General features: G+C 54.7%; 1 protein-coding gene across 2 annotated transcripts in view; it reads left to right on the forward strand.

Annotated features, from left to right (window-relative positions):
• The first annotated feature begins 414 nt into the window (after positions 1 to 414).
• SMAD7 (SMAD family member 7) overlaps positions 415 to 25,812 on the forward strand; it is a 30,022-nt gene continuing 4,624 nt past the window's right edge. Inside the window, exons 1-3 of one of the 2 annotated variants that reach the window (XM_039228919.1) lie at positions 415 to 2,627; positions 4,011 to 4,064; positions 10,108 to 10,179. In XM_039228919.1, the coding sequence (XP_039084850.1) occupies positions 2,015 to 2,627; positions 4,011 to 4,064; positions 10,108 to 10,179 (739 nt within the window). In that variant the 5' untranslated portion in view covers positions 415 to 2,014. Of the gene's footprint in view, positions 2,628 to 4,010; positions 4,065 to 10,104; positions 10,180 to 25,812 lie in introns of both variants that reach the window. The other variant, XM_039228918.1, reaches the window with a different exon arrangement.

Raw genomic sequence — 25,812 nt, forward strand, 5'->3', positions numbered from 1 at the left:
GCCCCTCAGCTCCCCACCTTTACCCGCCCCCCCGAGTGGTCCCCCCTTCGCAGACCGGGGACCGGGTGGCGGTGGCGGGGGTGTGTGTGGGGGGGAGAAATAGCTTTTAGAAACCCGATCTGTTGTTTGCGAAACACAATCGCTTTTTTTTTTTTTTAAAGCGACAGGGTGTCTAGACGGCCACGTGACGAGGCCGGAGCCGGGCGCGCCACTGCGCAGTGGAACCAGCAGAGCAGAGGGCCCGAGGGGGGGAGCGGGGGGGCGGGGAGGAGGCGGCGGCGGCGGCGGCGGCGGCGGCTGGGGGCGGGGGAGCGAAGGGGGAGGAAGGGGGAGGGAAGGGGGCGGGGGCGGGAGGCCTTGCGGGAGGCGGCGAGCGGCGGGCACACTCGCTCCCTCGCTCGGCGCACGGAGCAGCCTGTCCCCGAGCCGCGCCAGACGAGCCAGCCGGGCGCCGTGCTCGGTCCGCTCGCCGCGCGGGAGAGAGCTGCCCGAGACAGAGCCAGCCCGCCGGCGCCGAGCTGCCGAGCGTCCGGCCCCGGAGACCCTGAGCGCGGCGCGGCGAGTCCCCGGCGGCGGCAGAAGGACCCGAGCGCCAGGAGAGGGCGGACGGGGGACAAGGAGGCTCCCGGGCGCGACGAGGAGAGTCTCGGTGGAGAAGGCGGCGCGAGGACACCCGGGCCTCCTTGCCGCCGCAGCCGGGTCGCGGCGAGCAGCTCCTACGGGGAGTCCCGGCGGCCAGCCGCGGCCAGGGGAGGGAGCGCCGGCGGCCCCCGCGTTAGTGAGCAGCTTGCGCCCGGGAGGGCGAGAGCGCACGACCCGCCAGGGGCCCGCCGCCGCCGCCGCCGCCGCCGCCGCCGCCGCGCCGCCCTCCCCCGCGCTGTCAGCCCCGCCGGGCGCAGCCGCCGCCGCAGCATCTTCTGCTCCTGCGCCCCCGCCAGCCCCGAGGAAGTCCCCGCCGAGGACCGGGGCCTCCGGGAGCGCAGGAGGAAAGACCAGACTCCCCCAAACACGCAGATGCCGAGGATTGAAGCAGCCTAGCCAGAGCTTTCTGTGGATTAAAAACATATATACGATTTTTTTTTTCCTTGGCAGAAGAAAAGGAAAGGAAGACCAGCGGGGCTCTGCAAGGAAAAAAGGGGGATGTAACTCGTGGATGCGTTTTTTTATTCCCCCACCCCTCAAACGTCTTGTTCTACTTTGTAAACATTTTCTTTTTTTAAACCCCAGCTCCAGCCGGACGCCCCCAGACCTCTGGGGGTGCGAGGAGGTGGTGTTCTTCATTTTGGGCTTTGCATATTTGGTTCTTAAGATTTTTTTTTTTTGAGAGCCTTCTTATTTCGCCAGACATCTCATGCGGGGTGAAGTCCACTCGGCCCCCTCCTCCGAGTCTTCGTGTGCACGGAATTCGAGGAGATCCGGTTACTAAGGATATAGAGGAAAAAAATAAATCGCGTGCCTGCCTTTTTTTTTTTAATTGCCTGTTTCTCCCCACCCCCAAATTAAGTTGCTTAGCAAGGGGGAGAGAGGCTTTTTCCTCCCTCCAGCAGCCCAGCCGAACGCCTTTCGTTTTTTGCCCCCGCGGATCTTCCATGTAGGAAGCCGAGGCTGGCGAGCCAGACACTCGGGAGCCGCTGCGGGGGGGCCTCTTTTTTGGGAGGCGCCGACCGGGGCAGGCTTCGCCGCCCCCAGGGAAGCGGCGGCCGCGTTCCTCCGGGGTGCGCCGGGGCCCGAGAGCCGCGCTCGGCGCGGGCCGCGCGGGGTGGGGCAGCCGGAGCGCAGGCCCCCGAGCCCCGGCGGGCGCCCCCGGGCCCCCGCGCGCGCCCCGGCCTCCGGGAGACTGGCGCATGCCACGGAGCGCCCCTCGGGCCGCCGCCGCTCCTGCCCGGGCCCCTGCTGCTGCTGCTGTCGCCTGCGCCTGCTGCCCCAACTCGGCGCCCGACTTCTTCATGGTGTGCGGAGGTCATGTTCGCTCCTTAGCCGGCAAACGACTTTTCTCCTCGCCTCCTCGCCCCGCATGTTCAGGACCAAACGATCTGCGCTCGTCCGGCGTCTCTGGAGGAGCCGTGCGCCCGGCGGCGAGGACGACGAGGAGGGCGCGGGGGGAGGCGGAGGAGGAGGCGAGCTGCGGGGAGAAGGGGCGACGGACGGCCGGGCGCATGGGGCCGGTGGCGGCGGCGCGGGCAGGGCTGGCTGCTGCCTGGGCAAGGCGGTCCGAGGTGCCAAAGGTCACCACCACCCCCACCCCCCAGCCACGGGCGCCGGCGCGGCCGGGGGCGCCGAGGCAGATCTGAAGGCGCTCACGCACTCGGTGCTCAAGAAACTGAAGGAACGGCAGTTGGAGCTGCTGCTCCAGGCCGTGGAGTCCCGCGGCGGTACGCGCACCGCGTGCCTCCTGCTGCCCGGCCGCCTGGACTGCAGGCTGGGCCTGGGGGCGCCCGCCGGCTCGCAGCCGGCACAGCCGCCCGCGTCCTACTCGCTCCCCCTCCTGCTGTGCAAAGTGTTCAGGTGGCCGGATCTCAGGCATTCCTCGGAAGTCAAGAGGCTGTGTTGCTGTGAATCTTACGGGAAGATCAACCCCGAGCTGGTGTGCTGCAACCCCCATCACCTTAGCCGACTCTGCGAACTAGGTAAGAAGTTGTTCTGCGCCCACTCTCTTGCCTCCTCCCCCTGGCGCTCAAGTGGTAAGAGAATCCCCACTCCCCCGGACTGTGTGTGTGTGTGTGTGTGTGTGTGTGTGTGTAGTCACCATTCTGGAGGGGGGGTGTACATCCTCTCTTGGGAAGAGCCTCTGGGGACAAAAGTAGAGACAGGACAAGGGGAATCTGCAAGGGCATTCCCTGGGGGTTCCCTTCCAGGCTTTTTTTCTTCTGCTGCCCCGAGGTGGGCTGTGGGCGCAGCTCGTGCGCGCACTCCACGGACACGCGGTTAAAAATTAAATGCCTTCATTTCCACCTCAGCTAGGCGGTGCACAGAGAAGTGGGGGTCACGCCTCCCCTGCACCCGGAAAAGCGTTGAGGTGTGTGGCCGAGTTGGATTCAGTCCAAGCCCGCCAAGGAAGGTTGGGAGAAGCGAGTGGTAGAGGCTGGAAAGTCTCTGCTCCTTTAGTAAACAAGAACAGTCAGTCGGGATACTCCTGGGCCGCACAGGTCTGGGGTCTTGGGGCAAAGAGGGTTGGGATGCGAGGCCGAACTGGGTATCTGCACTTAAGTCAGCTACCTACTCAGGATGGAAAAGAGCAAGCCATGAGAAGTTGGGTGTCCCCAACTTTTCCTTTTCTTTCAGTACAGTAAAGCACAGAGTTGACCATAGGATGGTCTGTTCCCAGCGCCTCCGTACCTTTGCTGCCCCTTATCGCGCCAGGGCTTCGCCTCTGAGACCCCAGCCTCCCTCTCTTTATACTCCCAGCCTCCTCTGTTGCTTCCCGTTTCTCCACGTCTCTGTGCAACGCGGGGGATGTACCTCTGGCGCCCACAGGTCCGCCCAAGTTCACGGCGCACTTGGGGCGCGCCCCCCGGGTGGGCTAGGAATGGGGATCCCGAGTTTCTGCGCGGGTGTGCAGCGGCGTGGCGGGAGGAGGGGGGCGGGCGGGGTGAACTGCACCCCGGGGAGGGGCGGGCTGGGGCGGGGGCTGCGGGAGCGGGTTCTGAAGTTCGGGGACGGGGAGGGGGCTTTGTTGCTCCCCGCCCCGTGAACTGTGAAGTGCGCGGCCCGAACCGGTGGTTTCCAGCGGGGCCGGCGGAGCGCGGCGGCGGCGGCGGCGGCGGCGGCGGCGGCGGCTGCGGCGGCGGCGGCTGCAGACGTGAAGGAGCTGAGCGCCGAGGCTGGCGCCAGGCGGCCTCTTTTGTTTATCTGACAGCTAAATATCAAGGCAATCACCGCCTCGCGGCCCTGCCTCCAACCCCCACAGCTAAGACAAACAGTTGGGCTAAAAGAATGTCTCTGTTATCATAAGTTTCTATCTCTCTTTCTCATGGCTCGGCCTTTATTTTCTCTTACTTTTTTAATTCCAGAGTCTCCCCCTCCTCCTTACTCCAGATACCCGATGGATTTTCTCAAACCAACTGGTGAGTGGATGATTTTAAAAATACCCTTCTCTCAAGTTAGAAATGGAGCCTCTAGAACGCGGATTTCTCTGTCTAGGCAGCGGCTTTGGGAAGGCGCTGGGCTTGCCCCGAGGTGCTTCTGGGTTTCCTCTGTTGGAAGTTTGGTGGATTTTTCTGTTTTTGTTGTGGCTGGAGAGGGGTGTGTGTGTGTGTGTGTGTGTGTCTGTGTGTGTGTGTGTGTTGTATAAATCTATCTACTCTGATTTTCTTTTTTGCAAAGATGTTCCTAGATAAGCATTATGTTTAGTTCCTTTCTTGTGTATTTTCACTCCGTAACCAAAATTGGCTCAGCTTTAACACGTGGAATTTGATCCACGAAGAAGTGCCTTGAGAGCCAAATAGGACAGGATGATCGGAGAATCCAGAGAGTTTTGTGAGTGCCAGGAGAACCGGTGAGAAGAATGGATAATTTGATGAGTGGGAAGACGGTTTCAAAGGTGCAGAGAAGGTCGTGGTTTGAAGTAAGAGGTTAGAACATCAAGAAGTGAAGGCGACCGCATCCTGCTGGGTGCTCTGTGCTTACAACCCCTGGAAGTCAGCTCTGTCCCAGTGTTTCTCAGAATTCGTGCTGGGGACTATGCAAGTTTTTAGCATAACTCTGCCTGCCTGTTGCTTTGTCACTAGATGGCCGGGGGCCAGAGCACAAGCCCATTTGAAACTGGCACCAGCCCTGTTGCGGTTGTCTATGTTCAGCTTCTGGCTGGCTGTGCAGGGGCTCACCCTATGGAGTTAACAGTGCCAAGGGGCAGAGGGGGCAGCTAAACAGGGGTCGGGAACGCCTCCAGGGATGGGCCCCAGTGCCCCAGAGCTCCTTAAACAGCGGGAGATGCACTAGCTGAAAAGTACCGGATGGGAACTTGGATCTTCAGGCCTGTATCCTGATGCCTGAAAAATGCAACCCTTGTGATGTTTTTAGTTTGCCAGGGTTCTGGAAGAAGGAGAAGTGAAGGGTTGGGCCCCATTTCTGCTTTGGAATGCCACAAGTCCTTCCGCCTCATGAGTTTTGGCTGTTGGGCCTTTCCCCCCACTAATTAAAAGTTTTGCTGGGGCGTTGTCATAAATTAAATACTTTAATGAACGGTATAACCAAAGCCCGTGTTCTGCAGCCAGCCCCCCCCCCCCCCCCCCCCCCCCCGGGACTCCACCGCTCCCTGAAGTTGGGAGGCGTTGCTGCCTGCCTGGTGCCTATCTAATAAGTGGCCTGCAAAGCATGTGATATTTTGCTTTCGATTTACAAAACACCAGATAAATGGTCATTAATGAGGAGATAACTGGCTCTCTGTATTTGTAACAAATGTTAACTGAAGTTAACCAAGCTCTGTTTTCTCAAAGAATGTAACTTGACTGGGCTTTTTGAAATTTTTTTTAATGTTTTATTTATTTCTGAGAGAGAGAGAGAGAGAGAGAGAGAGAGAGAGGCAGCGTGAGCAGGGGAGGGTCAGAGAGAGAAGGAGACACAGAATCTGAAGCAGCCTCCAAGCTCTGAGCTAGCTGTCAGCACAGAGCCTGATGCGGGGCTCAAACCCACAAATGGTGAGATCATGACCTGAGCCGAAGTCGGACGCTTAACCGACTGAGCCACCCAGGCTCTCCTTGACTGGGCTTTTTGGCTTCAAGACCCAGAATTCTTTCATGAGGTTTCTTCTATAAGGGGCTGGGCCATCTCTGTCTTGATTTTTGTTTTTCCTTCTGTAGCCTTCAAATCTGGAGGGATTTCTTAAAAGAGAGGAAGACCAGTCACCTTGGGCCCAGGAATAAAGATTGCTAGGGGTAAAGAAATGCTCCCAGAAACTTCCTAAAGCCATAGAACAGGAGGGTCACAATTCTCGTGGGTTTCCCCGCAGAGATACCAGGATAAATCTGTTCGCGGGATTCAGGCAGTCCTTCTGCCAGGGCCAGGACCTCATTTGCAGTGAGTGGAGTGATATATTTATTCATTAGCAAGTGTTGACATTAGGTAGCAAAATGTGTGTAAACAGAGAAGCCACAAAGACAGGAATGTGCCATTTCCAAGGGGGAGAAAAGTTTTCCAGATCAGCCAATAGGAAGTGATTAACCTGCCAATCGGAAACTCAAACAGCTGGTTACTCACCCAAAACGTTTTGTTTAAAACAAAACAAGAAAGGGAATGAAAAAAGGCGCTGTCGTGTGAGGACGCGAGGTGGTAACAGGCGATGCCCCGGTGGAAGGAGCTGTCCCGACTCACTGGAGGCGAGCCAGGTCTGGGAACAGTGGGGCTGGGGACAGGTCTGGGGCCGGTTTTGCCGGCTGCTGTGGCCAGGGCCGTTGAGATCACACATACAGATGGGATGCTGCCCCCGCTTTTCATCTTCATCTTGCGCATGGGAGGGGAGAGTAATTGGCTGGGGAGTTTAGATCAGCTGCTTGGTTTCTTGAGTGCCTGAGCCCCGGGTTGAAGTTTTGGTCTGGGGTGACTAGGTGAGAACCAGGAGCCAGGTTTTACAACGCACAGCTGTTAACATCTTACCCAGTTGCACAATGAAAGGAATCCCTTCTGTGAAGTCTCCAGCTTGGAAAGAGGTGGTGGGAAGGGACCTGGGTGCCCAGTGGCCCCAAACTAGTAGGATCTTGCAGGAAGGGGTTAAACATACCTGAAGCTAGGAGCAAGGTGGCTGTGACTTGTGACTATCTGAAGTCGAGAAGGCTCTCTCCCCTTCCACAAGGGATAGGAACGTTTCTGTTTGAAGGTAGAACTTATTTTGTGGAGGGGGACGATGCAGAGCGGTTGTTATGTGGGCTCTGCTTCCCTTGTCCTCTGTATCCGATGGTGTGGAAGGCTTCCCAGAATGGCTGGTGTTGAGGGTGTTTCTGGGGACACCGGATTTGCTTAGGCCCAGGAACCCAGGTGACCAGCACCCATTTTGTGGCTCAGGCCTCCAAAGCATAGTTGAGTAGTCTGGGATCTAGCCTTGCTTTTACCTCTTAACTCACGTCTCTTAGCTTTTCTGGACCTCTGTAAATCTAGATGATCAAAGAGTTAAGAGTTAGGTGATTCATTCATTTGTTCATTTATTGGTTCGTTCATTCATTCTACAGGCCTAACGATGTGCCTGCCTGAAAATGTGAATGATTCCCATGCAGTGGATTGTACTGTAACCATGGGAGCTGTGGATTGGGGCAGAGCTGGGACGTTGAGGGTGTGATTGGGGAGCGAGGCTGGGGCTTCTCTGGCCCTGATGGCAGTTGGGAGGTGGTGTGATGCTCAGAACTATGTGGACGAGACTGTCTGGGGCTCTCCTGGAACTATTCTCTTGGTGAGAGAAATAGAATCCCCAGCCGTCTCCCTTGTACCCCCTTGTACAGCTCATTCCTGACTGGTCCCCAGGCTTGTGTCTTCAAGGACTAACTTTTTCTCCCAGAGAACCCAGCACTTTACTGGGTGCTTGGTAATGTCATAATGATGGATAAGAGCCAGGAATGGCCTAGAGCCTAGAGTGTGCAGCCTGGGCTCTGGAGAGCAGGTGACACAGACCGAGGCTGAGACACTGGCTTTGGAGGTCTCTCTGTGGGTGAGGGCTGGGGGTGTGGCCTCTTTGACCTTTACTATCCCTGCAGTAGCTTGAGGAGGCCACCTGCAGGGAAGAGTGAGGACTTGGGATGAGCCCTCAGCTCTTGCTCACGGCCTAGCTTGCTGGGTGGCCCCCTGGGCTAGTCAGTGACGCCTCAGTTTACCTAGGTGCGGGTCCAACAGGTATACTTTGCTACTTCACAGAGGTGGTGGGGAGGCCTAATTAATGTTTGTAAATCCCTCACGAGATCAAAGGCTCTGCAGAAGGGCAGAGCACCATTTCATAAAAACGCTTGTGGTTGCCGGAGCTGGCTTACCTTTGATCTGAGACAGGCTGACACCTTGAATGTGGTCCCAGCTCTGCCCTGAGATGCCAGGCTCTTCCTTTGAAACCCACTTCGCCCCTGGGATTCAGCCAGCCAAAGTCGGAGGCAGGCGGGGGGCACTGGCCGTGGATACATCCTCCTGTTTAATGTGGGGGTGTCTTCCGCCTGTTGGGTAGGTGAAACCTATCTCTCGAACACGGGGAAGGCCATCAAAGTAGTTTAGAAAGTTCAGGGTATACACCATTTAACAAGCAGCTCAGCTTCCTGCTCCCCCATTGTTTTCCATTTGATTAAGTGTATCCTGTAAAACTGTATATTCCTGTTAGGAATTACACTTTATCCTGATAAAATGAGATTACACACACAGTCTTTTCTCTCTTGCCCTGCCCATGGCCGCCACTCCTCGCCTCTGCTTCCCCTGCCTCCCCGCTCTAGAATTCTTGAAAAGTTCTTCTTTAGAGAGAGAGAGAATCTCCGAGTTGGAGGGGTAAGCAGCAGAAACCCAGACATGGTTCGGGGGCCCAGGGTAGGCCATGCTCAGCCCCCCTCCTCCTTTTATTGGGGAATGAAGGCTGCTGCTAGGCTACTAAATAAAGGAATTCAAATGTACTACTTGCCTCTGGGCTTCTCTTTCCATTTGGCTTCCTATTTGCCAGCGTGGCCAAGTGGTTCCAATGTGAAACTGGTAGAACACAACCCAGGTTCATCCTGCTGGTGACCTGGGGTGGTTGAGGGACTGAAATTGAACCGTCTAACCTAGTGTGCTTGTGGTGGAGCCGGGAAGCCCCTTTCTAGAGCCGGCCTCTCTCTGTGGCCCTCTGTATGTAAGTTTGGCCTTGGCAGTGACGCATGATGAGCTTTCAGGGTCGTGTGTATTTTTGTTTCATGGGGCTAATGCGTTGTGATTCATGGGCATTAGTTTTTGGTGTAATTGCTTGGAGGGACGTTGTCGAGTCTGTTTCTCAGCTGGAATTGTCATTAGCCTCCTTAGCGTTTAGATCACCGTGCTAAGCACCCGAGGGTGACAAAGATGTTGGAAAGAAGCTTATAGGCTAGTTGGGGCAGACAGGATCTGAACGTAAGAGATGAGCAAAGTCGGCAGAAGGGGACTCCAAGTGCTGGATGCCAGAAAGATTTTATAGGAACCGAGGGCGGGGAGCCTTGCAGGTCTGCGGCTGCCCGGGATGGTTTCCAGAGGTGAGGAGTTTGGACCAGGCCTAGAAGGAGGTCGAACATTTCCCCTTCGGCTGGGAGCCTTGCTGACAGTGTTCTCTGTCCTGATGTGCCAGTGGCTTCCATAGATATGTATGTGAATAAGATTCATTGGGTTTTTTAAAATTTTATTTTAATTCCATTTTTTTTTTCATGTTTATTTATCTTGAGAGAGAGACAGAGCATGAGCAGGGGAGGGGCAGGGGGGCGGGGGAGAGAGAATCCCAAGCAGGCTCCATGCTGCCGGGGCAGAGCCCGACGCGGGGCTTGATCCCACCAACCTCCAGATCATGACCTGAGCCGAAATAAGAGCCAGATGCTTAACTGACTGAGTCACCCAGGCGCCCCACCATTGGGCTGTTCTGAGATTCGTATGCCTCATTATACTTCCTATACGTTAGTTAAAAAGCAAAAGAAGTCCCTTCAGCCAAGGGCACTCTTGAGAAAGTCCTAAAGAACCGGGAGGGCTAACAGATGAGGGATAGACTTGTCTAGCGGAGAGGCAAAGAAGTCACTGGGGCCACGTGACAAGGCTTCCCCTTTGATTGTTCTCTGGGAGAAAGGGTAGGGACACAGCACTGGGGGTTGAGAGCAGAGCCCAGGCTTCCTTTGACCTTGGGAACTACCAGGTTTCCTCAATGGGGGACTTGCAATAAAAGAGAAATTCCAGCCAGTCTGTGATCGAGCCTGACTTGACTGATGATTAACTGGCTGCCCAGAGCCCAGACCGGTGACAAGGTGCTGTGGTCTGTCTTCTGATGGGCAGCGAAGCCTGAGCAGACCATTAATAATCAGCATCGCGGTGGGGAGTCAGCCGTTTGGAATGTGTGGTTTCTCTTTAATGCTGTTTAGAATGTGCTTAAAAATTAATCTTGGTGTTTTTATTTATTTATTTGTGTATTTATTTATTTCTGTCTCCTTTTCAAATCCACAGCAGACTGTCCAGATGCTGTGCCTTCCTCCGCTGAAACAGGGGGAACGAATTATCTGGCCCCTGGGGGGCTTTCAGGTGAGACATTTTCTCTTATTTTCCTGGCAGTTTCAAAACCTCTTGAAATGGCTGGAGACTAGGGGAATGGGGGTGGCCTTCTGCCACCCCAGCTGGTCTGGAATTAATTCTCACTTTTATGTGCTTGAACTGGATGCATCGGTGGCGATTCGGGCCCTTAGACTCGCAGTTCCGCAGTCCCTCACGCATCAGGACACTGGGCCTGCTCTGGCGATGAGGAAGTGGGGGCCAGCCGGGGACTGGCGTGGTGCTGTGTTTCATGGTTATTGTTAAAGCAGCTACTGGCTCTGGGGGCTTCCACTCGGTGACCTTGGCATTAGTTCATGGGTTTAAGCTTAAGCTCTTTTTTGCACTTGCCCTTGGTGCCTAGAGTGCCGTGAAGAGGATGGATCGCCTTTTGGGAACTCGTTGAAGACAGATCCCAGGAGGAGGGTGGGAGTTCAGCGTAGATGTCCTTGATGCTTCTGTGCAGGTTTTGATTCCCAGTCCAGCTCAGTGCGGGATTCTGGAGCGCGTATCCAGGCACGGGAGCCACAGGATAGAGGCACTGAGGACAGTGGAGGCTTAGCAGTGCTACTTGGGAAGGGAAGGTTTTCCTCAGGGCGCACGGTGTGAGGGAAGGCCTGGTTGCCAGGGCTGGAGGGGTATGGGAATGAGGGAGGTAGCCTGAGCCTCCTTGTCCCTGAGAGGCATGAGAAGAGAGCATAAACTCATTAGCAATGTAAGTAGGAAGCATTTTTCCTCTTTTTCCAAAGACATCCTATTTCTACCTGATTTTCCCACCCAAGTGTGCCACCTCTAGGTTTTCTAAGAGCCAGCTAAAGCAAGAGGGAAAGTCACCTGGGGGTCGGGGCTGAGGAGAAATCCCAGGGCTCCATGAATTTGTCGTTGCTTGCCTTTGGGACGCTGGCATTGGATCACGGTAGCTCAGATGAAAGCAGTAGAAGTGTTTTGGGGACGGGGTGGGGGTGGGGGGGCCGTGGTGTGCTCTCTTTGGTGGGATGACCTCTGATTGGCCGGGCGCTGCCTCTAGGCCATGGTCATGCTCATCCTGGCCAGCCCCTCCCAGGCTTCTCCGTCCAGGAACGGAGCTTGCTGAGGATGCCTTTAGGAGGACCCTTGTTTGTTTTTATTTCAGTGCAATATATACTCTGCCTGTTATCTGCCGTGGAGGGTATTGTTTACACAAAGCTCCTAATGAGAAGTGGGCAGGAAGAAGGGGGACCCGGAGAGGGGCGGGGGAAGGGGCGGGGGACCGCAGCTCTGGAGGAGGGAGACTGTTCTGGACCCGGCGACCTGCGTCTTTTCTGCTTTCTAAGGCTGAGAAAGTTCCTGAAAAAAAGAAGGCCAAGAGGACGAGAGAGGGTCTGGGCAGAGTAGCACTCAGGATGTTGTTCGATGGGTTTATTTTTTAAATCCTGAATGTGCAGGGAGGAGCCCCAGCCCTTTCGAACCACATGAAATAAGCAAGGGAAGTGGTAGCTTTTGAAAGGGGGCTTTTTCGGAAGAGTTGTCTTATTGATAACATCTTGTCTGTCTCGGGCTGCTGGAGGAAATGACGACACCAAGCCGAGCATCTCCTTCCTCGGCCCCCAGCGCAGCCCCATCTGAGTTAGGTGGACGTTCTGTTCCCAAAGCCATTCCAGTCCTCGAAAGAAATGGGAGGGGGCGCGGGTAAAACACTTATTAACTGCTCTCCCCACCCCCCCCCCCCCAAGGTAATTTCAACCATTTAGATTACCAAGGCGCTGCTTGGGAGGAGGAGTAGGTTGTCTCTGAAGGGATCGAATGGTTTAACAAAACTGCAGAAAGAAAAAGACCAGGGGGCCTCCACATGAAAGAGCATTTGTTTTGAATTTTAGCTCTTAATTTACTAATTCCCAAGGCTTCAAAGTTTGAGCTCTTTCTTCTTTCCGTTCGGAGTTGGAACAGCTTATTAATAAATGTGCTGTGGGGGGAAATTGAAGAAACTTGAGTTTTGGGCTGGTGCCCAGTGGTTTGGGGGTGTCAGGGGAGGCGATGGGCACAGAGAAACCCAGGGCTACACCCTTTGTAGGGAGCGTGTCCCCGAAAAGATGCTATAGTGGCCCGGGTCCAAGACGAGGGTTTTGCTGATGGAGAGAGCCCAGACCTCCTCCTTCCCAAGTTGATCTTTCCATGGTTGGGGGGGAGGGGGTGGCTGGGTGTGTCCGCCTTGGAGGATGAGGCTGGTGGGGGCTGGGGAGACGTAGCAGAGTGGGACAGGGCTGTGCAGGGGAAGGGGTTAGCAGAGGCTGGAGGGTGGGAGCCTGCTTCAGGAAGGGGGGAGTGAGTGGGCATCAAGGTGGGGAGCGGCGAAGGCGCCCACAAGGATTTGTCCCCACCTCCCCCCTGAAATAACCTCTCTGAGTGTCTCTTTCACAGGCCCTGTGTGCTGTTTTCCTTCCTGTCCTGCCCTGGCTGAGAGCGGGCTTAATGAATGGGGCTCAGTTTAGGGTGGGAGGAAGGTCGGGAGTGGGAGCCAGGACTTGATTCTCTTGGCAAGGGAAGAAGGGAAAGAAAAAACAGCCAAATGTGAAAATGTGGTGCCTCGGAGGTGGGGGTGGGGGTGTGCTCCAAGGCATTCCCTCCTGAACTGCAGGGGTGACTCCAAGACTGGCCTTTCCCTCTCCTGCGAGGAAGGGGAGCGGGCGGGTGGGAGCCCTGGGAGCAGGCCCACTGGCTGCAGTTGGAATTTTAGCCTTGCAGCTCGGGTCTGGCCTGGGAGGCGACAGGCCCAGGCCTTCAGGCCTCGCAGAGAAACATACTCCACCCCTGCAAGTTTCCTCAGTCTGGGAGAACGGCACATTTTTAGAAGGCTGTGACTCGGTTCCAGGAGATTGTACTTTCATTTCTGACAGCCGGCTCTCTGAGACAGATGGATTGCTTGGTGCATGGTTTTGTGTGTGCGCGTGTGCGCACGCGTGTGCTGCAGACGCACGGAGAGACGGTCCCGTGCGCAGACACACGAGCAGGCTGTGGGATGGGCCCGGGGGTAGGCGGACGGCAGGGTGTGTATGCTCTTTGGGGGTGGGGGCGTGTTGGTGGATCTGGCAGCCCTGAGTTAAGCTCCGTGCAGATAGTGCCTCTTGAAAGGCATACAGCTCCAGAATAGGCCTTCACTGCTGGCGTGTCTTCGCTCAGGAAGACCCACCTTGGAGAGCTCAGCTGTCGAGGGGAAACTTCTAGGTTCGGCGCGGTGGTGGTAGAAGTGGGAAGGATTTGCTCTCAGAGCTTTCGCTGGCTCGCTGGTAATCAAAAGCATGTGCTAGAAGCTGCCATCTTTGAAGCCTCCGGCCGGAGTCCTCGGTAGGGCTCTTTCCTTTAGCTCATCTCCTGGCCTGGTTTGGGCGGGAGGACGGGAAGAACACCGTCTCGCCTGCACATTCTGGGTTGTTCGGTTGAAGACCCACCCTTCATCCTCCTCCTGTGTATATTAACGTCTGGAGTTGGCCAGGCTGCCGCCAGAAGTGCCTCCTTGGGCTGAGACACGAATTGGAGGCCAACAAAACTTTGTACTTATTTAAACTTCAAGCGAGACGCCACCATGGATTTCAAGGAAGGAGGTGGGAAGCAGTGGTGACCTAGGTGCTGCTGTGTCTCGGGGTGCTGGGCGGGGAGTTGAGGGGACCCCAGCTCTTGGCTCTGCAGAGTCATACTTATTGGGGAGACACCGTCCCAGCAGCCTAAGGGAGGCCGACTCCTTTGCAGACTTTCCTTTGTTTAGCTTCTGGTTGCCACTTCTGGGTGATGGGAGTGCCCTTAGGTCAGCGGCCACTCCTGGAACATGTCTCTTCCTTCTCTTTGGTCCCTGCTGGCGTCTAGGATTGCCTCAGAGACACGAGTCTTCAAAAATACCTATGTAATCCGAAAGTGCGGTTCTGGCTCAGTCCAAGTAGTCAGTTTAGGCTCAAACCAAGTAGCTTCAGAGAGATTGCAGCATCTTGCCAGTCAGGCCCATGTGAACGGTTCCTTCTTGACTGGCGTGGAGTGGTGATGGGACCCTGGGAATTTGTGACCCGGGTGCCTGTTGCTGTGTTTTTGTGTCTCCTTCCTCTGCCTGGGAACAAGCAGCTGGTGGTTTTGCTGACATCTGTGATGCCAGGGGTGGGGGTGGGGGTGGGTTGAGCTCCTCCAAGTGGCCAAGAGCACACGGGCTTTGGGACAATCAGAGGGACCAGCACATGGGACCACGAGTGAGCTCCTTGCCTACCCACTCCCTTACACCCCAACTCCAGACAGTCGGACTCTCTAGGGACTCAGCCCATATCTCCCTAAATGCCAGTGTAAGGACTTGGGCCTCTGTTGGCTCACCTGGTGCACCCCCACCCCCCAGGGAAGACCGGTCCTGGACAGAAGCTCAGGCTGTTGCAATTCTCCAGGTGATGCTCCCGGCCCTGGATCATCAGGGCTCCCTGATGAAACCCCCTTGGTCCTGGAAAGAATGAGGATGTCAGGCAGGGGTTAAATGCAGGGAGGCCCCATTTAAAGGCTCTGGAGCAAATCTGGGCCGCTTTCCTGGCCCTACTGAACAGGCTTCTGCCTCATGCATCCTGTCACTGAGGCAGAACAGGGACTCCCAGCAAAGGGGCAGGGGCCCAGGTAAGGGCCAGGTTCTGTCCAGAGTCGCTTCTGGCTACATACAGTCTAGCACATTAAATCTCACCGCTCGCCCTGGACCTTCCCCGTAGCAGAGCCTGGCTGTATAGCCTGGTGGACTTCGAGACTTAGAGGACCTCTGTGGCAAAAGCTCGGAGCCAGGAGGCAGTGGACGAGGAAGCAATGCCAAAGTCATGCTCAAGTTTGAGGTTCTTTGCTTCTTTATTGTTGCTGTTGCTACACCAAAACCTTGCTCCTGTCTTGCTGCAGTGGTGACTTCCGAGCAGGTGGGGGCAAACCTGGTGAGAGAAAACAAGGCACAGGGTGGGAGTCCTAGACATGCCCCCAACGTTAAGAGCCCCTGGGATCTTCTGAAGTATGGCCTGTGGGTGGGGACCTGCATTGGTATGTTTTGAAGCTCCCCGGGTGATTGCAGTGTGGTGACAAGTTGAGGAACCAGTCGTGGAAGGGGAAGAAGGGTCTGCATCCCCTTGCGGAGTATCTGGTGGCTTCTCTTGGTGGCCGGGCTGGGAGCCTGTCTCTCTGACTCTTACTACCTGAAGAAGCAGGCGCATCTCTGTGTTGATTTCTTTTTGTTCTTTTTGTTCTTTTTTTTTGACCTCCCCTTTTCCATGCAGGCTGCAGAAATGAGAGATAGGAAAGCTCCCTGTGGTTCTTTCCAAGCCTGACCTTTCTGCAGGCGAAGTGAGTGCACATCTTCTCTCTCTGCCCCAGGTGCTATTTCCCCCTGGTCTATGCAGCCTGGTTCCCTGCAGCCTAGCCTGCCCGGGGATTGGAGACCAAGCACGGTTCAGGGACTGTTCCTCAAAGCCTGGGGGCTCCCTGACCCCTTGCCCCCTCCCCAGTGATCCAGATCCCTCCCCTGGCTCTAGTGCCAGGGCCCCCTGGTCCGTGCGACATCCTCACCGAGGTTATAGGGCTGCAGAGATCGGCGGGTGACTTGCCCGGGAGCCCTCCCTTTGCAGGAGCCTCATGAAAGGATCCTGTACGGCACGGCCACTGGGAGGTCACCGCTGGTCCTACCATCTTTCTCGCTCAGTATTGAATGGCTAGCCCAGAGGCTGGCTGTGTGCCTACTGTCACAGAGAGGCTTCCTCTCTGGGCTATTTTCAGCGGGAAGATATTATTAACTGCTGAGGCACAGTTCTCAATTTAGTGGCTAACACACCAAGAAAGCAACATTCACTTTGTCAGCAGCGGCTCTACGCAAACACGCCGGGCTGCTCCCAGCCCCTTCCACGTCTCCCTGTGGGGTGTCCTTGGGGATCTGGGGCAGGGAAGCTAAGATCCGAGGTGCTGTCTGCCACAGGGACCAAGCCTTTTTAATTAAGCCAGCCCTTTAAAGGTGTAGGACGTGGTCGTATTTCTCTTCTAAGGTGGGGAGATTTTGTGTTGGGAATGGGGACACTGGATGGAAAATGGAACTTTCTGTGGCGCTGAGGACGGTTATTTAAAACAGTGATAACTTTCACCTTGTAAGTGAACAGGAAATACTGGGGATAAGACAGGAAATTGCATCTTTCCTTCTATAAGAACTCCAGAAAAAAAAGTTGTTCATGAAAGGTAGTGGCTAAGACGAAGCCAGCCTGGGGTTTTTTTTTTTTTTTTGGTTTTCTTTTTTGGGGGGGGTTCCCCCCCTTCCTTTCCACTCCCACGAGAACTTTTAGGCCATTTTCTTTAAGAAAGAGGCTGTTTGAGAACTTTATGTTATTTTTATTATTTAAAAAAATATTTTACCAGAAGGGTCACCTTCAGTTGAAATGTTAACTGCAGCCTTATTTCCTGGTTTCACTAAAGAATCTTTCATGATTTTTTCAGCTTCCTTCCCCACATGGTGAGGCCAAGCAGCTCTTGGCTGGAAGTGAATTTTGGTTTGGCTGCTCGAGGTCCTCGACGCCGAGCCCCACCCAGGGTCATTAGCTCAGTTTTAGCTTGCAAAAGGAAAAAAAAAAAAACTCTTTCTGGTAGGGGGTAGGTAAGAATTCACATTCACACAGGCAGCTTTCCGCCCAGCGTTGCCTTCCCCTAATGCTGCGCGGGGGAGTCGGGAGGGGGGGTTCTGAGTCCCCTCGTGGACGATGTCATTGTTCTGATGACATGGGCCTGTGCCCCAACCCATGTTGCTAAGGGGCCCTCTTTAGGACGGAGCTCAGAAAGAGATTTGTGTGTGCCGTGCTTGCTCCCACTCACTCCTGCCCCTCCCCCCCGGCTTTTTTCCCTTAGCGTGCGTTGTTTTGTTTTCATAACACAACAAGAGCCCTGGGGTGTGTAAGAGCATTGTTGAACACTCGGTGAGGGTAACTTGTCCAAACAGAGCGGGACGCCAAGGCAGAATGCCGTGGGCAGGTGGTGTGCCCACAGAGGTTGCCTGGCCGGCGCCCGGCTTGGAAACCCCTTCGGATCTGCCGCAGCTGGCTGGGAAGTAGGCGAGGACAGGGGCTTCTCCCTTCCCGCCTCCACCTGCAGCTGGGACAGGGCCTGGGCCTTTGTGGCTGACCCCTGCCTGGAAGGCATGCCCGCTCCCTGCTAGGTTCCCTTGTACCTCCCTCTGGCAGGTGTAAAGCTGGGTGGGCCGCCTGCTTTGGGAGAAGCCAGCCTGTCTCTGGTTCACTTATTTGGTGATTATTTATTGAGCACCTACTATGTGCCAGGCTCTGCAGTTTGGGGGCCGCTGCTAGAAGGAAGAGCAGCGTGCACTTATTAAGCACCATGTTGGAGGTGCTTTTGGGGTCAGGGAGGTGGAGGGCTCTTGAACGGGATTTGGCTCTGTCTGGAGTACAGACAGAGAGCAGTTTCTACAGGACAGAAAGGAGCCAGGGCCCTTGGGCTCAGAGCTGGGGCTGTCGGTGTTCTAAGACTTGGTCGAGGTGCAGGGATGGGTCCCTGGGGTGATTGTCTGAGCACGGCGGGCTGGCAAGGGCTTTCCTGTCCCCGGCTTCTGCCTCTGCTTTGGTTGTGTGGTCGTTGACAGTTGAGATAAAACAAAACTTGTGGGTAAACAGAGGTCTGTCTCCTTGACCCCCCCCCCCATAAGATAACAAGCAGTAACCTTAAGAAGTACAGTCACAATCCAGACCCTGGTAGGGTACCTGGGAGCGCCGTGTGCAGCAGAAGTGAGCAGACTTGCACTGGCTCAGCCCTGGGTGGGGTAGGGAGGGGTCGGCACCAGACAGATGTCTGGAGAGATAGAATTTAATGTCTTGACAGCCACAGGGCAGATAGGCCTGGAGCTTGACTTTCCTTTTAGGACTCCTGGGGGCTTTGGGAGATGCAACTCTGCTCTTTAATTTTCAATCTGATGGTCAAGCCCATTTCTGAGATGCCAGCCCCATGTAGGAGGGCCCTGGCCCACCGCGACGGCTTTGTACGAGGGGGTCGAATATGCAGTGACCAAAGTGCTTTCATTTCCACTCTCATCCTGTCCCTGCCTGTTCCCCCCAGGCCGACCGATGGCTCTGCTCGCGGAGGCCACTCTTTTCATTTATCTACTCGCTGTGCTGCGGAACCCTAGTGGCCAGGAAAAAAAAAAAAAAATCAGAGCTGGTTTGGCTTGGGATTTGATCAGGGCAGAAAGGAAAGAACTGATCTCGACCCCAGTTTCATCTTGTCAAGTTGGGAGCTTCTGTCTGAAGACAGTTAACTGGTCGGGGACTGGTCGTGGCCTTCGGGTTTGTTCACTTGAGAGTTGCATTTTTACTTTTAACTTGGGATGGAACAGATAGACCCGGGCTGTGCTCCCTGTGGACTCACCTTTCTGCATTTGCCACTCTGAGGTTCAGTAATTTGTCCCCATCACCCTCTCCTGGCTTCCACTCCTTCTGGGCCCCTAAGGAAGCTGGGAGTGTCTCCTTCCAGTAGGCTGAGCGAACTTCTGAGGCCACCAAAGGGTCTTGAAGAGCTGCTCAGCCCAGAAAGTGCTCGGGGACCTTGCCCGCCCCAGGGCAGCCTCTTAGCCAGCACGGCCCCTCCCCGTCATTAATGAGTAACCCGGAGGGAGAAGAGCTAGTTGAGTTCTTCCTGTGAGGTGGGTGCGCTGGACAGCCCTTAAAAATAGGCCCCATCTCCAGCTTGGTGGGGGTCACAATTAAAACCCCGCTGAGAGGTTGTTTCCTGGGGGAGAGGCCTGGGGTGAGGAGCATGCAAAGATTCAGAAGTGACCCCCCCCCCCCCCCGGGGAGTCCTGGGAGGGGGGCTGGAGGATGACAGTGGGAGGTCGAGCCCCAACCAGGTGTCTGTCCCTCGAGGCTGGCCTGCTTTCGTGGTTGAAAGTGGGGATTTCAGCCTCAGCTGGCCGCAGGGCTGTGCCTGTCCTGGGCCTCCATTTGTGTCCTCATCGGCAAAATAAGAGCTTGGACCTGGTCTCTCCCAGTCCCCAGGCCAGAATCTTGCAAGACAGCCTGTGATCTGTGTGGTCTCTGGTTCTTGGATTTGAGGGTTTGTGGGAATGAGACCCCCTCCCTGTCGCCTTGGTGGTGGGTAGCTAATGGCCGCTTGCACGCTGAATAAAAAGATACAGCTCTTCACATTTCTTGGCTTGCTAACCTCCCAAGAAGGAGTGAAAGTTGAGGAATCTTTCCTCATAAAAATGCATATGCATAGCTGCATTTGCATACATTTCCAGGGGGCCTTTATCCTTGTGATGGGCGGAAGCCCACCCGTGAAACCCGTGAATCCCCTGTACTCACGGCAGGCAGGTTAATGCGCAGCACTGAAAGCATTAGAAGAGGTAGGACCTTCTTTTCTTTTTTCCTTTTTCCCTTCCTGTCAGGTCCTTCCCCTCCACTTCCCTCTTTTTGGGCAAGATATACCCAACATTTACCATCCTGATAAGTTGTTTTTAGTTTATTTTGAGAGAGACCGTGAACAGGGGAGGGGAAGAGTGAGAGAGAGAATCTTAAGCAGGCTGTCATTGCAGAGCCCTCAGTCAGGCTCCGAGCTCATGAAACTGAGAACGTGACCTGAGCTGAAATCAAGAGTCGGAGGACACTTAACTGACGGAGCCATCCGGGAGCTCCATCCGTCCTGACCATTTCTAAGTGCACAGCTCAGTGGTATTAAGTCCACTTAATGTGGTATTAAGTCCATGCCCATGCACCCATCATCCATCTCCAGAACCTTTTCACTTGCCCAAACTGAAACTCTGTCCCCACTAAACACTAACCCCCCAGCCCGCCTCTCCCCGACCCCTGGCAACCACCATTCTACTTTCGGTCTGTGTGAACTTGACTCCTTTAGGTACCACGTATGAGTGGAATCAAACCATAGTTGACCTTTGGCATCTGGCTTATTTCACTCAGCATAGTGTCTTCAGGGTTCATCTGTGTTGTAACCTGTGTCAGAATTGCCTTTCTTTTTTAGTGTGTGTGTATCCACATCTCTGTTCACTCATTGGTGGACACACTTGGGTTGCTTCCACCTTTTGGCTGTTGTGAATAACGCTGCTATGAACATGGGTGTGTGAATAATCTCTTCAAGACTCTTCTGGATATATACCCAGAAGTGGAATTTCTGGGTCATGCGGTGACTCCATGTTTAGTTTTTGAGGCATCATCATAGGGCAGGGCCATCTTGACTTACGCATCTATGTGGATCGATGGTGTGGGGCCGGCAAGTCAGACTGCCTGTCACACTCCTGGATGTAGTTGAGTGGGTTTGTGGGTGAGCCCTGGTGCAGGGGGAGTGAGAGAAGAGCCGGGTGGGGGGGCTGTCTTTGCGTGGGTAGGGGGTGGGACAGCCTGGCTCTCTTCAAAGTAATACAAGCCACATTGGAACCCAAAAGAATGTCCGGTCCGGAGTCCTCTGAAATGTGGGACACACAGCACAGAGCAGCCTGAGATGTATGGTGGGCTTCAGGGGGCCTTGCCATGGCCCTCCAGGCTGGGGGAGGCTTCATCCCTCTTTCATGGGAGGGCCTGGGGCAGGCCCCAGGCTTAGGAGGCCCTGGTGCTTTGGGGGTGAAAGGGCCGGGATGGCTGAACAGTGAGTGTGTCAAAGCCAGAGAGATTAGATTACAGAGGCAGACAGAAGTAATGATTAACTTTTCCAGTCTGCACACTGTCTCCAGTCTGCCTACTGTTGTTTTTCCCTGTGAGCACAGTGCGGGCCTGGCCTGGCCCTGGTGTTGGGTTGTAAAGAAAGAGAAGGAATGACGGCTCTCGCAAGCTGGGGGTGGGGTGGAGTGGGGGGGCCGGGAGCTGGCCGGAGAAGGGAGTCTTTTCCATCAGGTCCTGCGTTGGAATGTATTGGCCGGAATGCAGTAAATGTTCAAAATGCCATCCCATCCAACAGTTTTCATAATTGTTATGGAACAAGGGGAGCTGGGGGAGGGGAGGGATGAAAAGGACTTTTGTTTCTCCCTGTGTTTTTCCACGTCTTCGATGGTTTTCCTACCCTCTAGAAAAGCTGGACCTGTGTGGGGGGATGGGAGGGGCAGGGCAGGGCCTGCGACTGGGTCCTGGAACGCGGTAGCGCCTTTCGGGGCCCGGGAGGTCAGTGAGCCACGGGGCTTTATTAAAGTGGGGCCCACAGCAAAAGCAGCTCACTGCAGAGCCCCCAGACCTGCAGCCTGACCAGGCCAGAGCTCTTCTGTAACCTCTGGGGGTGTGTCCTTTAAAACAATTGACATACGCATCCGTTTTTATCAAGATTCTCCCTGAGCTTTAGCATATAACCCTCCTACTTAGACGGGGTCAACATAAAGAAGAAAATGAGGGACTTTTTGGTGGTTTAGGAGAAGATCCTTTAGTTGGATGCATGTACGCATTCCCACTTGGGAATCCACATGTGGAATCTGGGGGCGCGGTTAGGGGGCATAGCTCTGGACTCTGTCCAGGAGGGAGGCGGGTGGGTCAGCTTAGAGATTTGACTTGGACATCTTGGGTCTTCCTGGGAGTGGCCAGGGTCATACCCTGAGGACAGGACAGGCTGGTGAGCAGATAATGCCATGCAGGTCTGGGGGGGGGGGGCGATGTACGCATGCAGGTGTGGGAACCCCCTTTCCAAAAAGAGTCGCTGAGCTTTTATAGGGGGGCAGTGGTGGGAATTTTGTGGTACGTGATGGAGGGGAAGGAAGAGTCTTGAAGTTCAGACTCAAGAAATGATGAGGCTGGGTGCATACTAACCGCCAGAGAGGCCCATTTACTGTAAATATTATGAATGGAGTTGGCCAGGCTGGGCGTCCCCACCCTTCCTCTGAGTCCTCTCGGAGCCGGGCAGAGCTGGTCTCCTCAGAAGCCAGGCAGCCGGGTACACGCTATAATTTGCATGGCTGAAGGCTGGAGCACAGGAAGCCGGGTCAGCCCGGCTGGCGAGACAGACGAGAGCTTTTGATTTGTGTGGCTTCCCTCCCCTGCCTGCCACTACCCTCAATTATATTCTCTGCTGGCCAAATACTTCCCTTAGGATGGACCCCCGGGCTGGGGGCTTTAGACTTGAACGTTTGAGGGGCCTTGGGAGACAGGGCCAGGGCCAGTTAGGGGAGGGGGTGTGTGTGTGTGTGTCGTAGCTTTAGTAACCGATTACTCATCGTAATTAGTCTGTAAGGCACAGCCACGAATCCGTCTTCTATCTAGACTAGCAGGTCTGCCTGTGAGCTCGAGAGAGCTCGCAGGGGGCGGGTGGTGATGGGCGAGAAACTTGGAGGGCACCAAGCCTGGGCAGCCCCTCCCCTGGGGGCCCACCTTTTGCTGAGGGCCGTGAAAGACAGAGATAGAAGGAACACAAGTTTGCAACTCGAAGTTCTTGAAAGAAATTGGTTTACGGGTGGACACAGCAAAAGCGGCCTCAAATCTCCTTTTCCTTTTGATTTTGTTTTTATTGTTGCAAATTAAATGCAAAAATGTGCCCTGCTCCCTAAAGTGGTTTTCTTATTCTCCCAGAACGGAGTAAAATAAATGGAAGCAGCGTTAATACGGATGGGACATTTCTGTGATTCACAAGAGTGTAGCCAGAGACGGTCAGAGCCCAAAGGGGGCCTGCTGTGCCCCAGCCTCCTTCCTATTAGTTATGGATGGGTCAGACTGAGACTCCGCAGGGGCAAGCCTTTTGGCCAAGATCGAAGAGCAGCTTGCAGGCAAAGAAGCCGGTTCATTCCCCGCTTGGTATGTGGGAGCTGGACCCCACGCTCAGCCCTAAAGTAGGCATCACATTTCCAGAGTGTGTTTTGGAAGAACGCGTCTCTTTCCCCTCTAGCATTTGGAGAGCGCCAGTGGCTCACACCGGCCAGTGGTCTGGCCTCTGTTTGGCAAGTGACCGGTGTCTCATTTCCCCCCTTCTTCAACATAAGGACAGTAATAGGATGCGACCTCCTAGGGTTGTCATGAGCCCCTTCCAACAGGACCTGTACATCATTAGGTGCGGGCATGGCCCAGAGCCGTTCTGTCCCCTGGGGAGGGGTGGGTAGCATTTTCTAAGCAGTTGGAGAACCCGAGACAAGAATTCTGAGAGACGAGACCAGCATGTGTAGCTGCAAGCTGGGTCCTGGCCGCTGGCCACTTTGTATCAGATTGTCACAACAGCCCTCTGAGGCTGCACTGGGAGCTCTGTTTTAGGGAAGAGCTTAAGTCACCGCCAAGGTGCCTGGGGAAGTAGGTCTCAGCAGAGTGTCTGCCTCCATAGCTGGGGGGTGGGGCTGTTGCACAACACTGGAGCTCCCTGGGGGGCGGCATTTGGGGGAGCTCAGCTGGTTGGGCACAGGGACCTGAGCAAGCACCCTGGCCTTTGAAGGAGACCCCATGGTACCCCCTGCCCACCCCCCGGTCCAGCCGCCTCAGTGAAGATAGCTTGTTGCAGAGCTTGGAAGACAACCCAGGCTTTTCTCCGTCCTGCCTTCTGCCAGCCAGAATCCACTTCCTGGTCTCTTCGGTGGAGGAGCTTGGGGCAGTGGTGGTGGGTTAAGTCTGAGCGTTCTCTGCGTAACCTGAAATGTTTCGCGTTTGTTTTGCTTCTTTTGGGTAACTTGCTCCAAACCCCAGGGCTGTCCCTGCTGCCCTAGGAATCTGACGGTGCCCTGGCAGCAGCTTTCTTGGGATCTGGATGAGGTTGTAAACACGGCAGCTCTCAGAGCTCACTCCGGCACCCACGCTGAGCCCGGATACCTCAGCCGGCCTCTGCTGTGGTCTTTGGTCATTTGCCTCTCAGACAAGAGGCCAGCAAGGTTCCTTGTGATTTGAGAGTGTTGGGGTTGCGGATAGATGGGACGGGGTGGCACTGCGTCCCCATTTATCTCAGTCCTTGTCCCTGAAGTGGGCCGGCTGCTCTCCCGGCTGGGGTGGGGAACAGGGCTGGCGGGTGCTGTTAACCTTTGAGATGTCTGAGGTGGCGGGAGGGCAGGATGAGGCAACCCTTGGTGGCGCCTGAGTCCCGAGGAGGGAGGACCCTGGACCTGCAGCAGGCGAGGCGTGGCGGTGTTTGCGTTCCAGGATTGCCAGGTTTAACTTCTCTGTCTCCCTTTGTGCCCTTTGCTTACCCTCACCCACCTGCGTGAGCCAACTATCTCTGCCCCGTCTCCCCTGGCTTCTCCATATGGCTTCAGCCTTCTGGCTCTGCAGGACCACGGGGGAGGGAACGCACAGGCCTTTTCTCACTGTTAGATTTTGGCAGAGAGATCCTTAAAAAATTTTTTTAATGTTTGTTTTTTGAAAGACAGAGCATGATCAGGGGAGGAGCAAAGAGAGAGAGAGAGGACACAGAATCTGAAGCCGGCTTCAGGTTCTGAGCTGTCAGCACAGAGTCCGACGCTGGGCTCCAACCCATGAACCATGAGATCATGACCTGAGCTGAAGTTGGACGCTCAACTGACTGAGCCACCCAGGTGCCCCTAGAGAGATCTCCTTTAAAAAAAAAAACTTTTTAAAGTTTAAAATGTTTTCATTTTTAATATTTTTAAGTTTGTTTTTAAAAAAGATTTTGCTTTTTATTATTTTTATGTGTTTTATTTATTTTGAAAGAAAGAACATGAGCAGGGGAGTGGCAGAGAGAGAGGGAGAGAGAAAATCCCAAGCAGGCTCCGAACTATCAGTGCAGAGCCCGGTGCGGGGCTTGAACTCACCAACCATGAGATTGTGACCTAAACTGAAATCAAGAGTCTGGATCCTTGGGGCACCTGGGTGGGGGCTCCGTTGGTTAAGGGGCCAACTTCAGCTCAGGTCATGATCTCAAAGTTCGTGGGTTTGAACCCTGCGTCGGGCTCTGCGCTGACAGCTCAGAACCTGGAGCCTGCTTCAGATTCTGTGTCTCCCTCTGTCTCTGTCCCTTCCTCTGCTCATGCTCTCAAAAATAAACATTGAAAAAAAAAATTTTTTTTTTTTTTTTTAATTTAAAATCTTGAGCTCTGGTCACCCTGTGTCATTGAGAACCTTGGGCGTGAGAGTCATTCATGGGCCTCCAGTCTTCTAGAAGGGTCAGGTCTGTTCATTCATGACCAGGGTAATTAAATAATTCTTTGTAAGAGGCAGGGAGCTCCTTGTTAAGTGGTCTTCCCTAATGCAAGTGCAAACACAAGCAAAATCCTTTCCCTTCTCAACACCCACCCCCCTTCCTTTTCAAGGGTAGATTTTATGCTTTAAGGGAAATGAGGAAGGGGAGGGGGGAAAAACAACCTTAAAGGAATTTTAGGCGGATTCAGCATTTTTCTGGGGTTGCTCCAAAAATTCCCTAAACTGTAATAAAAAGAAAAAATTGTGAGCAGGCATCTGATTAGTTGGCTTTTTACAACACAGCTTTTCTTTTTGGATGCTTTAAAAATGCACAAATACAGTTTTAAAACCAGCCCCTGTGTAGTTTTCCGAGGAGGGAGAGAAGTTGCTGAAAATACCGGAAAAGGGTTGTAAAGCTGAGGGAAGTTAACAAGGGCCTGTGAGTCTTGCCCTTGGAGGTGAAGCATCAGCTGCTGCAAGGAGAAGCCCAAGTCAGGCTGGGGAGGGTCTTCCTCCATCCCGGCAGCCCCTCTGGGGGCGAAGCGAGTGCGCAGACCTTTGTGGGCAGACGCTTGCGGCC

Source organism: Hyaena hyaena, unplaced genomic scaffold, assembly GCF_003009895.1.
Source record: "Hyaena hyaena isolate Hyena2069 unplaced genomic scaffold, ASM300989v1 scaffold_33, whole genome shotgun sequence".
Classification (NCBI taxonomy): domain Eukaryota; kingdom Metazoa; phylum Chordata; class Mammalia; order Carnivora; family Hyaenidae; genus Hyaena; species Hyaena hyaena.